The 12646-nt window shown below is 48.2% G+C and overlaps 4 protein-coding genes across 4 annotated transcripts; 2 read left to right on the plus strand and 2 right to left on the minus strand.

Moving 5' to 3' along the window:
* Positions 1-224: 224 nt before the first annotated feature.
* Positions 225-906, minus strand: EDB82DRAFT_477089 (Skp1 family, dimerization domain-containing protein; the record flags this gene model as incomplete). The annotated part of the gene is made up of 4 exons (XM_025726845.1): positions 225-401; positions 458-628; positions 686-783; positions 840-906. The coding sequence occupies 4 exons, from the start codon at positions 904-906 to the stop codon at positions 225-227; spliced, it is 513 nt and encodes a 170-aa protein (XP_025581371.1).
* Positions 907-3917: 3011 nt separating this feature from the next.
* On the plus strand, positions 3918-5731 carry EDB82DRAFT_526444 (Alg9-like mannosyltransferase family-domain-containing protein; the record flags this gene model as incomplete). The annotated part of the gene is made up of 4 exons (XM_025726846.1): positions 3918-4026; positions 4174-4559; positions 4622-4749; positions 4801-5731. The coding sequence occupies 4 exons, from the start codon at positions 3918-3920 to the stop codon at positions 5729-5731; spliced, it is 1554 nt and encodes a 517-aa protein (XP_025581372.1).
* A 754-nt stretch (positions 5732-6485) lies between these two features.
* Positions 6486-7309, minus strand: EDB82DRAFT_526445 (60S ribosomal protein uL1; the record flags this gene model as incomplete). Its single annotated transcript, XM_025726847.1, has 4 exons — positions 6486-6900; positions 6959-7063; positions 7116-7230; positions 7291-7309. 4 exons carry the CDS (start codon positions 7307-7309, stop codon positions 6486-6488), a joined length of 654 nt encoding a protein of 217 aa, XP_025581373.1.
* A 105-nt stretch (positions 7310-7414) lies between these two features.
* Positions 7415-12646, plus strand: EDB82DRAFT_447717 (putative death-receptor fusion protein-domain-containing protein). The gene is made up of 6 exons (XM_025726848.2): positions 7415-7743; positions 7802-9874; positions 9924-10170; positions 10256-11090; positions 11143-11816; positions 11869-12646. The coding sequence occupies exons 1-6, from the start codon at positions 7649-7651 to the stop codon at positions 12613-12615; spliced, it is 4671 nt and encodes a 1556-aa protein (XP_025581374.1). The 5' UTR covers positions 7415-7648; the 3' UTR covers positions 12616-12646.

The raw sequence follows: 12646 nt of genomic DNA on the forward strand, positions 1-12646 counted from the left end.
AAGCCTTTATTGTCGTTCGCGCATGCCAAAATTCTGGCCAAGCAACCCGGAAAACCAAACTCTAACGCCTAATGTGACCCCTGTGACTCATAAAATTCATGCGGTTCAGGACTGCGCGACCGCGATATGAAAGAATCCGCGGCAACACATTTGAGAATCGAAGTGGAGTAACCTTTTCTTCGAGATTCCCTCCTCGATTTTGTTCTGTAGCAAGACGAGGCAACTTAACGGTCCTCAGCCCACTCGTTCTCACGGCGGATCTGCTCCTCCTCCTCGGGGGTGAAATCGTTGGTGATGTTGAAGGTCTTGCGGATCTCCTCTGGCGACTTGCCCTTGATCATGTTGGCAACAGTCTTGCATCCGACGTCGAGAAGGGGCTTAATGTCGAGATAGTTGGAAGCCTGTCATTATATATTAGTGTCTATTCCGATTCCGAGAGGATAGAGATTAATCGTACGAGGATGATCTCAAAGAGCATCTCCTGATCGACCTGCATAAACTTCTGGTCCCACTCCTCGATGTCGGTAGTCTTCTTGCGAGCGTCGGATTCATCATCCTGAGCCTGAGGAGGGTCGTTTCGGTGGTGGTCGCACCACTCGATAACCTTGCGGAGGACAGCCTCGTTGACCTAGATGATGACATGTCAGAGATAATCAAGAACGAACAGTGACGTGAGGTAACATACGTTGGGAATAGGAATGGGGTTGGCCTGGGTGATGGAGTCGTCGCCAACATCCTCGAGCATGTTCTTGATCAGCATTGATCGCTCAGCGACAACGCGGTCTGTTGATATTGTTAGCAGGTTGAGATGAGCAAAAACGTCAGTGTCGCTAACTTACCAACTTCGATGACGGCGCTGTCGTTGGAGGCCAGCCAGATCTTCTCAACAGATGTAGACTCAGACATTTTGAATGCGGTCGTGTTTGTTTGTGGATAATCTGTAGATGTGAGTGTGAAATTTGGGTGCTCGTGGAAACAAAGATGAGGTGAGGTTGGTGATTATTTTGGGTGGTGATGATGGAAGTTGGAGGAAGTGGTAGGTTAGGTAACCAAATGCTAGGTAACCAATCTCTGAGAGGCGGGGTCCAACCCGTTGGGCTGAGCGTGGGGCGGAGTCTCTGACCAACGACGTACCTTGAAGGGACAGGGCTGCGGTTTGAACTTGAAGGACCCTCTGATTTGATTGGAGCTGAGTAAGACAAGTGTCTGTAGTTGCTGATGATGATAGAGGGTATCAAGCAATTTGTAGTGAAAGGTAAGCGTTGATGTAAAACTGACACTGCAGTGCTTGCGTTGACGTTTGTGTAGGTATTGTTGAAAGAAATGAATCACTCTTCTGGGAGGAGGAGACGCACTTTATACTGGAAATCAGATCTCTGAAGCGGCAGTACAGTGGGGTTCAAAGCTGCTGCTGCCTTCAGAAACACCTCGAAAAGAGAACTCAGATCAGAGTCACCAACCTTGTTCAACAAGGCCCATGCACGAGTAACTACTATTAGGCAGATAGGCTCTAAGCTTGTAACATTTACTCTGCATCCTTTGCGAATAAAGAAATTTTATTTTTGGGTTTTGGTATTTAAAGTGCAAAAAGAGCATTTATTGCCTTTTTCTATTCGTTGCATCATAAGAGACGATATTTTGTGTGAATTCTCACCGTGCCCAAAGCATCGTTTCTTTGCATACAGCACGCCTGTCCACGCATGGATATCTAACACATGTGCAGACTTCTCTTTGTATCGTTTGCGAACCCTGTCCACAGTTGAGTTTCCGAGGCCCAAATAGCTCGAAAGGTACCACCATACTCACCTAAGACATGGTTTGGCAACATGTCTTGGAAGAAGTAAAGCCTATAGAAACTTTCCGCATTCTTAGTTGTATAATTGCCTGCATCAGCCTCATATGAGGTTTCAAGGTCATTCCTTGATTGAGTTCGATTGAAACCACAGAGTTGCCAAGCCTACTAGGCCTAAGCACCGAATTCAAGACACCACCGATCCGAGGTCAAGGACAAAGCCAACAGCCAAAACACAAAATTGACATCTTTATCTCATCCCTTGTCTAGGGAACGTTTTTGTTGAGATTTCTTTCAAGATACCATTCGATACATCATCAACAGAAGCTCGAGTTGGTGTGGGGGGTGATACCTCTGATTTGATAGCTTTTCGGTGTCAAAAGGGCACGATTATAAGTCAGACAGTGACATACAGAGCCATATCGTGCAACAAAGGCAGGCTATCCATCCAAAACATGAGACCGAGAGATTCAGCCCATCTTTCCTATCATTCCATCAAACAGATGATGTTGATGGGATTGTGGAAATGTATATGAATGTTTGGCACGGTGATAGGACGACATGGACATGATTAATCCATGTTCATGACACGAATACCTGGTATCCGTACTCGAGCTTGCTCAAGGTACTTCATGGATGTTGTCTTGCAGGAGGATCGTGCGACTCGTTTGCCATACGTGGCCGGGCGTTGAACGATTCGCGGGGCGGGAAGATGGGATACCAACTTAGTTAGCCAACGTGTTTAGACGGAGGCCTGTACTGGCAGCGGATGAAAACAAGCCATGCCGTCAATACCAAGTAATTAGGTCATGATGGAGTAAACGGGACGAGGTGTAATAATGCTTCTCCATTTGCAAGATTACCATCGTCACGGTAATTACTCAAAGTCGGTGGCTGTCAACTGACAAATCAATATCCATAGTCATTTGATATTTGATTGCAATGGGCCTAGCGTTGGTCAGATGAAATAGAAGCTCTACGGCATCCATGCACAAGGCTTAGAGCTTCTGTTTGTGTGGCTTTCTAGAGGTTGCATTCTGGCGTTAAACTCTTGGTTGCTGTAGCACAATGTTGTGTTTCGGGTCCTGATAATGATCATCGCTCGACAGGTCTCAACCACGTTCAGCAACCTATTCAATGCTCAACACTTTACATGCAAGACAATTAATTACATACATTGATCACCTACCCGACACTTGATAGATCGTCCTCAGGAGGCCCCCAGAAATCGCCTCCCCCTGTCTTGGTCTGTTCTGTCCCGCCCGTGTCAGGGAGCCAGGGAGCCCCTAAAAGAAAAAAAGCTTCTAGTGCCGTCCACCTCGTCAATGGATCCCTTCCCCTGGGAGCCCAGAGCCCATAATCAAGGCCCCATCAGATTTAGCTAGCGCTGCCCATCCCGGGACGCGGCGTCTTCTCCCACTGGCCACGTTGTAAGCTGGCGCTTGCCCTTGGCCTGAAATGTTTCCCCCTGTGCCCTGGGGCCTCTGTGTTGATCCATGATGATTGATCCTGGATCCATGAAGACATGAGGTGATGTGTGGTGACACTCTTGAGGTGCTGCATCCTATCAGTGGGGGGCAGCCGGCGTCACTTTCAGAGGTTCCATGATTTACTTACTTAGATAATAAACTTGAACTGAATTTCGAGCTCCATACCTTTTTACCTCTCCCTTTACCTACACCTGCACTGCACTGCACTTACACTCCCACCTAAATTCGACCATCTTCCTCCTCATTCCTTGTTTTAGTTCATTGCTCATTCCTCTTCTTTCTCAGAAGGCCTTTCCAGCGTTGGGTTGTATCTTGAATATACACATCCATCCACCTAATAGACGATCTACCTCTCTCTGTCCTCCAAACCAGCAGCTAGAGGACCACATACCCTGCGCATACGTTACGACCACTGTTTGCTTCACTTCGAATTTAAGGACGACCCGATTCTTGAACATCCTCCCCGCTCTCGAATTTGCGACACATTTGCGCCAGCTGTTGTGTTGATTTTAGACGCATTGCGATTCGACGACCTAACCCTCGCCCTGCGATTTATTTCTGCGGACGCTCGATGCCTTTGCGCCTTGACACTAAGCTCATGATTGCTCTTTCGACTTCCTACTTATAAACAAATTATGTGGCGGCGCACATATCTTACTCTTGTCCTTATCAGGCTGTGGTTTGCGCTTTCACCCAGCTATTTACATCCGGACGAGAACTTTCAAGGCCCTGAGGTCATCGCTGGTACGTTGTTCACTTCCAAGTATTTGGAGAACACGGCGCACAGCAGAGCGCTCTTCCAGGCACCATGTGCGGTGCGGTATAGATGCGGCGCGATCTACATGGCACTTTCGTATTACTGAGAATATAGTCACTAATTATCGAAATCAGGACAAATATTTAGCTATCCCGTTCGTCACACATGGGAATTCACAAGCGAAAATCCTATCCGAAGCGTCTTTCCGTTATGGCCTGTCTACGGTCTTCCTATGCTTCTTCTCCGGTGGTTATGGATCGGCAATGGGCATGACGGCGAGATCCCACCTATTGCAGTCTTCTGGACTTTGCGCGTTCTCATGTTTGCCATCAGCTTTGTTCTTGAAGACTGGGCGTTGCACGAGTTGATCCCCTCGCCGAAGCAACGCCGTGTTGCCGTTCTCCTAGTCGCATCGTCCTACGTGACTTGGACCTACCAGACGCACACCTTCTCCAATTCGGTAGAAACACTTGTTGTTGCATGGAGTCTTGTTCTGATCCAACGAGTCGCTGACCCACGGGTTCGTCATTTGCACACCATCACCACTAACAGGGATATCAGCTGACAAAATTCAATTCACAGCAACGATCATGTGTTTTATCTGCTACAGTACTCGGAATAGTTGCAGTTTTTGGTGTATTTAACCGAATCACATTTCCAGCATTTCTTGTCGTCCCAGGCCTTCGATTGCTTCCAGTGTTCTGGAAGAGGTGAGTCACTTGCGCTTGGCGGGGAATACATCACATGCTAATAAATCCAAGGCCTACCTCTCTCGTATGCTTGGCCCTAGCTGCAGCAGTGACAACTGTCATTGCCATCGGTCTAGACACTGCATTTTACCTTCCAGATTCTGTCACATGGACCGACTTGATCCATAGACCAGTAATCACCCCTCTTAACAACTTCAAGTACAACTCAGCAACCGAGAATCTGGCCCAACATGGCCTTCATCCTTGGTACCAGCACTTGGTGGGGAACTTGCCGTTGCTGCTGGGCCCAGCTGCTGCGTTATTGTTAATTAGGCCTAAGCTGTCCATCCGACTTTGGTCTGCAATGTCTGGACTAGTTGTTTTATCGGCGTTCCAGCATCAAGAAGCAAGGTTTCTACTGCCGACAGTACCTCTATTTCTGTCGTCGATCCGAATGCCTCGAAACCAAACAGTATTATACATTTTTGCAGCAGTTTGGATAGGCTTTAACCTTGTCCTCGGCTCATTGATGGGCATCTACCATCAAGGAGGAGTGGTGCCGGGGCAAGTCTTCTTGAGTCAGCAACCAGATGCTACCCAAGCGATCTGGTGGAAAACTTATACACCGCCTATCTGGCTTTTGAATGGCAAGAATGAATTCTTGACGACTCGAGACGTTATGGGTCTCAAGGGTGAGTTACTCCTGGAGCAACTCAGTGAACTCGCTACATGCGACACTCCAGCCGACAGGCGAAACCAGGAGTACCTGAAGGAGAAGAACGGCACATATCTCATTGCCCCAGCATCAGCGACCTGGCTGGACCCTTACCTATCTAACAAGGGCTTGCAGGGGCTACGATTTAGAGAGGTTTGGCGTTACAGGAAACACTTGAATCTGGATGATTTGGACTTTGGGGACGATGGCGTTTGGGACACCCTGGCCAGGGTTATTGGGCGACGAGGGCTCGTCGCCTGGAGGGTTACAAAAAGCTGTCCAAACTGAAAAAAGGGGGCACGAATCTTTTCCTTTGTCACGAATGAATTAGAACATTAATGACGATCCATTTCCCCCCTCAGGCTCATGGGGCAATTCCTATGAAATTTCCATTTTCACATCTCCACCAAGGCTCATTGAAATTAACATCAATCTTTTGAAATACCCTGAATACTCACAATACTCATTTCTTCCCCCACCAAGCTTCGCTTGTACAACCCTGCTCACATCCCCGCAATAAACGAGTCGGAGATTGTTGCTACATACTATGTATGTATAGAAAAAGAGTGGCTCGCGTCATTGAGGTCGCTTGACATGGGTTTAAAAGCGAGTCAAATCAAATCCTAGCGGTTGGTACGTTATTTTGGCTTTAACTGTACCTTTTATCCAATCATCGACTATTGGCTCGAGCATTGACTTGGATACAAGGATAGTGCATTCAACGCGCCCAGGCATGTTGAAGATATCCTCAATACTGGGCATGGCTTCAAACATATAGTAAGGAACAGGTAATCATTTGATTAACAAAAAGGACAGACACGATTCCGTTCAACGATTTAGTGATGGATCTTCGAGCTTTTGTTTAGCTCCAATATTGCAAAACTCGAGTTTAGTTACGTCACTTCGGCTGTCATCGACGTCTCAAAGCATTGTGGTTTGTCTCGTATTGTTTATTTTTCCTGCCATCCTAGTCTACGCTACCGTCCACATTTCAGCGAACTCAATTGCCGAACCATCTCAGGCGAAGGCCAAAGAAACACACTTAGTACAGGCGCTTGGGGGGAGACATGGAAGCCTTAATGGTAAGGCTTCCAACGTTCTGCCAGCCCTTCTTGAGAAGAGAGACAAGGTAGTTGATGGCCAACATGATGTTACCAACAAGCTGCTCCTGGGTCATCTCGACGTTGCCGACGGCGACACCCATGCAGAGAACCTTCTTGAGCTGGAACTTGATGGTGCTCTTGACCTCGTTGATACGTCCAGTGAGATCATCGGCGTGAGAGACGGGGGTAGGGAACTTTCCGGCCTTGGACAGACCAGGACCCAAGAGACGGGGGATCTGCTTGATCAGAGCCTCGGAAGCGACGAAAGCATCGTACTTGCGAGCGAGCTTCTTGATGAGCTTCTTGTTCTTGTTGAGCTTCTTCAAGTCATCAGCAGACATGGCGTCAACACCACTATTATGACTTGTCAGAATGCTTTTCTTTGAAATATGTTTTTCAAGTGGTTCCTTACCCGTGCTTGGCACGATCGATATCGTGCTGGTCACCGAGAATGCAGATGGACATGTTGGGGCGAGGAATGGAGGGGAGACGGATGGAGCCGGAGAAACGCTTGTCTCTGAAGAGATATTAGCCACCGAAGAAGATATATTCATTGCGTTTTGAGTTACCTCTGGGGGTCGTAGTTCTTCAGGCCGATCTGAAGCTCGACGGTCTCGAGGAAGTTTCGCTTCTTGGTCTCATTGGAGTACTCAAGGAGCTCTCCGACCTGGGTCCGGACATTAGCTGCATCGCAGTTAGCAATCCGCTAAGAATAAAGGTATTCGATGGCTGAGTGTATCGTACCGACTGTGATTTTCGACATTTTGGCAGTCTCCCAATAGATTGGCGTATAATCTAATGGTGATCAGGACGTGGGTTGAAAGAATAAAAAATTTAGCGGGCAATTTTGGAAAAGAAGTGCGTGGGTGTCGCTACTTCGGTGGGGCGACCATCGAAATCTCACGGGATATCTCACGTGATTAGAACTAAACCTACGGCACTTTGTTGAAGTCAAGCTTTTGCGACGACTTGATCAGACGAAGGGTATTCTGAGAGAATCTGGGCTTGATCAAATTTCCGGGGATTTCGCTTGTTTGTTCAGGCATTGGAATCACTAGGTGCTGTACCACGCTCCGTAACCACTGCAGGTTCAACCACCAAAATGAAAGACACTTCCCAGCAAGTTGACGACTTAATCGCCAACTCGAATCATATCTCAAAATGGGTTGAGGAACAGCCAAGTGAAGACCAGGCAAGGTGCGCAATTCTTCCAAGACCATTTTGATGTAAACATTCTAAGAAAAACCATCTGTAGTTGGGCTCAGTCAATTTTCACAAAACTCCTTGAAGGCGCTGCTCAGCCTAGAGGATCTTCAGGCAACTCATGTGTGAAACTCTGTGGTTTTGTCGAGCAGTCGTCAAAGTCGCAGTCCCAGAGCCTGAGACTTTGGGCGTATTCTAGAGACGTCACTATCAAGCTCTTCAACTTTTATGTTGAGTGGAATGAGTCGGATAATCACCGTTCCATGAAGCTTGTTCTCGATTTGCTCCCTCAACTTATCAGGAGAAACCCGGATGAAAAAGCAGGCCAAGCGACCAAAGCAGCCATCTTGGATAACCTGATATCGATCGTAACTGGAAAGTCATCTAAACCTCTGGCCAAGTCTGCTATCAAGGCATTGGATCATCTCCTTACCAAGGACATTGTTGCCCTGGATGAGATACGTTCCAGCTATGCCACTCTCCAACAAAAGAACAACTCGAATGATCCTTTGGATGCGTGGAAACCATTCATTTTCGAATTGTTGCATTGGATGACCCTTCACTTTGTCTGCCCTACGGCGGGAAGATTTATCGTCAGTTTATATCGCGGTCTACGAAGCCAAGACCAACAAGAAACACAAGTTGAGCTGAGCATTGAGACATGGCACAAATGGCTTCTCGAGGCCGTCAATGAAGAACCCTCAATTTTGGAGTCTGTAAAGAACTATATTTTCTTACCCCTTTTCAAGGCCGACAAGGCAGAAGCCTTGGGCTTTTTGAAGAGAATGAACGAAAATGAAGCAGTCTCTGCAGGTGATGAGATAGATCTCAACCTCCCGGCTTTGTTACAACTGGCTGCTCTTGAGATTGGCAAGAAGGTTGGTCTGGTGGAAGAGCCTGCACTGGGCGATGACAAGTCTGCAGACAGCGACTCATCAATCGTCCTTGATGAAAAGGTGCTTGAAAGTGTTCTGGCCCACCCATCTCACGAAGTTCGTTCCCTGGCTCTGTCACTACTAATGAGTTCGCCATCAACAACACGACCATACTCATCAACAGCCCTTTCTCTGCTCCGAAAACACCTGGCCACATACTTTGCTGATTCGGATGCAAAGTTCCGAAACGAAGTGGCTGGCAAGGTGCGAGATATGTTCAAAAGAGTTCGTGGTGCTATATTCGTGCTCAAGAAGAGCATCCCAAGAGCAGCTGCTCGCAAGCAAAAGGAGCAGCCTGGGCAAGCGCAAGAGTCTCAACATATTCTGTATCGAACCAATTTGATTTCGCTCCCAGAAGCTCAGCTCGTCCACTGCCTGGAATACCACGAGAAGTTCCTTTCCTGGTACATGGGCTTCTTGTGTAGCGAGTTGATACCAACAGCGTCTTATCAACGACACAGCGCTTCGCTCAAGGCAGTAACTTTCATTCTTCGAATGGAGGGAGAAAAGTCAAAGACATGGGAGACTACGGATGATCAGACACTCTTCTTTGATCAGTTTGGTGGTTCGTGGTTACGAGCGTTATCTGACCTGGTCATGGACCCTTTTGATGACATCCGAAGCCACGCAGCTACTGTGATGAAGTGGATCTTCTCAGATAGCCGTTACAGGAACTTCCATCTTATGGCCCAACAGGGCAAGATGAGTCCTGCTGAAGAGCTTACCGAATTGCTGAAGCGATCCGAAGAGCTTGCCCGCAAGACTGCTCGAGCTGATCATTCGGACGGTGTAGCTAGAGTATCTCAGCTACTTTACCGATTCTCTGAGAAGGAGGAGCAACGTGTTGCTCTTCTTTCAAAGTTAATAGGCGGTCTAGAGGACCGGCTAGCAGTAGCTGAGAAAGACCTCGGCAGGGCAGTTCTAGACGCGCCGCTCCATGGAGATTTTGCATCTATGTGCTACATGTGGCAGGTAGTTTCAGAGCTTCAATTCTCCGACAGTGAGTTGCAGTCTGTACAGGCCCTCCAGGATACTCTCGTCACCTGCTGTGAACGTGTTTGGGTAGCTGTTCGTGACATTCTCTGTGACGACTCGCCCGAGGGCCATCTTCCCCAGGAGCTGGAGGAGGTTGACGGCCTTGACACAAAGGACGTGCTGAGCTATAGCTTCCGATCAGTTCATGAAGCAAGGTCAGTTGTCAAACGTTCTTATTATAATCGATTGACTAACGTGCGGCAGCAATCTTATGAGAATTTTAATTCTCTCTACCAAGCAGCGATCTCGCCAAGGCAGAATTTGCCCACCGAAAGAAGCTTATGAGAGAATAGGAAATTTGACCTTCACCCAACTCGCCACTCTTAGACATCGAGGTGCTTTCACTACCGTCGCCCTAACATTCTCAACATGCTGTCAGCTGGTTAAGCATTTGAACCAAGGAGAAGATGGTGCCACAAGCGGCACGACTCTACTCGAACAATGGTACTCTGTAAGTCAAGTATCCTCGATACTCTATTTCCCATCACAAATGGAGCGTGCCAATTTTGAAGGGTATGGAAACTAACTCGCAACAGGGTACGCTAGAAGCGATCAATGCCCAAGTGTCAACGACTCGACGCTCTGCCGGTATCCCTGCCATGATGACAGGCGTTCTCTCTGCCAACGCTGCTAAACCCTCGTTTGAACAAGTCATGTCGGAGCTTATGGCAATCGCCAGTCAAGAAGCCCGTGTTACCGAAACAGATGGTTCGAATCTCCCTCAGGTTCATGCCTACAACTGCTTGAAGGAGATTTTCAAGAGCTCCTTCTTGACATCCATTGGAAATAAGTCTGAGAAGTTCCTACCGCAATGTCTGGAGCTGGCAGCGAATGGTCTCAAGTCTGAGCTCTGGGCAATTCGAAACTGTGGCTTGATTCTTCTTCGAAGTCTCATTGATTGTCTTTTTGGCTCTCACCAGAGCAAGGCTACCATGGAGGCAGGCTGGGATGGAAAAGCCAACCGCATCGCTTACCACCGCTATCCATCTTTGCCCACGACTCTACTTCACCTCCTCAAGTCGGGCCACCAGATGATGGCTTCTATTGCCGCGAGTTCAGCAGCAGCAGAATCAGTCTTCCCAGCACTTGACATCATTCGAAGAGCTGGCCCACCCGAAGTCCTCCGCGAAGAGCTCCAGGTTCATATTGCGAAGTACTTGGCCAGCCCTGTGTGGCACGTTCGTGAGATTGCGGCTCGAACTCTCTGCTCGTGTCTTCTACATGCCCAGTGGCTTGATGCTATCACTAGTTTGGCCGCCGCGTCTGTTCGTTCTCAAATCGGAAACGTCCAGAACCATGTCCACGGTGTCCTCCTGGCACTCAAGTACACTATCGACCGATTGAGCGAGGTTATGCCCGAACAACTACAGCGTAAGATACACTACACATGCAAATCAGATTCTGGTACTAACAAAAAGAATAGAGGATACACCTAAGCTATCTGGGTTCCTGATTGAGTACTGGCGTGAGATCCAGTCCCTTGACTCCCCTGAGATTCCTGCCGCCTACCTCGAAGTCGTGAATTTGGTACGGGCTCTTCCTCGGCCCGGTACTGTTGAACGTCTCCAGTTCGAGTTCCCAGTCTTCAACAAGCGTGAAAGCGCTTTACTCAGAGCACAGCGTGTGATCCATGAGGTGCACTCTATTGCCGAAGGCAGTGGCCAGGTCGAGGACCTAAACTCCCTACTCCTCAGCAAGACTATGGGTGTAAACACTATAGTCGCCGGTCTTGAGACTATCCCCAAGCTCTGGAACACCTCTCACCTTTCAGAGCAAGAAGTTAACCAGTTTTTCAACCTCTACCGTGATGTTTGTATCAAGATTGGACCTGCAGAGCCCCGTGTCATTGCTTTACAAAACCTCACCGAAATTCTTGATCAAGTCATCAAGAGCAGAAACTTCGGTTTGGTTTCAGCAGACTTGCTTTCACAGATCTGGGATAGCCTGCCCTTGAGCCTCCTAAACCCGGCACTCGCAAATGCCATTGTCAGAATTAGTGGCTGCACCACAGCCATACTGAGCAAAACAAAGGCCATTTCTGCAGAAGGCATCAAGAACTGGGGTCACATGGTCGCCGACGCTGGTATGGATGACAAGGTAAGACAAAATTGCACCTGAACTTAAGTACTTGATGGCTAATATTTTAAAGGACTTCGATACACGCCTAGCTACTGTCGAATCGCTTTGTTCATTCTTCAACAGCATTGGAACGGAGCAATCTTGGGCTGGCGAAGAACATCTTTCTGCCATCCTCGCCCTCTACGATTCTCTTAACGACGATGACGATGAAATCCGCGACGCTGGAACTGCAGCTGTCAAGTGCATTCTGGGACAAGCTCTCGTCCCCATCGAAGCTGCCAACCGTCTCCTCTCATGGCTTGCACAGCGCTACGGCGACAACCCAGTGTTCCGCCAGATAATCGTGAAACGTATTATGGGCGACACCCGATACCCAGGCCCTGAGTTGAATGTCATCCCTGTCAAGGATCAGCTGCAAGAGGCGATGAAGTTTGACGACTCTCTTTTCGTCATTGAAGAACAGAACCTCTTCGTTGACGAGGTTAGAGAGACACAGAGATGGATCTCTGTTTATGAAAGCCTTGAATGGGACTCGAGCGATTCTGCACTCGAAGCACTGACAACTTGGTCAAGCGCAGGCCTAGAAGCAACACAGAATCTTGCAAGCCAAGAAGATGGACCTCTCGGGTACGGATCGAAGCCAGAGGTCTTTGCAATCTTGTCACGGGTAATCCGTGCATCTGCTGCCTTGATGCGACACCACGCCAATACTGAGTTTTGTGAGAGCATCAACAAGTCAAGCAGCGCTCTACATAATGGACAGGGACACATGTCAGGTCTGTTATTGCAACCACTTGAGAAGAGTACAAAGGCATAGAGAGTAAACTGAGTAACAACGGAAAAAGGAA

The sequence above is a fragment of the Fusarium venenatum genome (assembly GCF_020744135.1).
Source record: "Fusarium venenatum strain MPI-CAGE-CH-0201 chromosome Unknown EDB82scaffold_3, whole genome shotgun sequence".
Taxonomy (NCBI): domain Eukaryota; kingdom Fungi; phylum Ascomycota; class Sordariomycetes; order Hypocreales; family Nectriaceae; genus Fusarium; species Fusarium venenatum.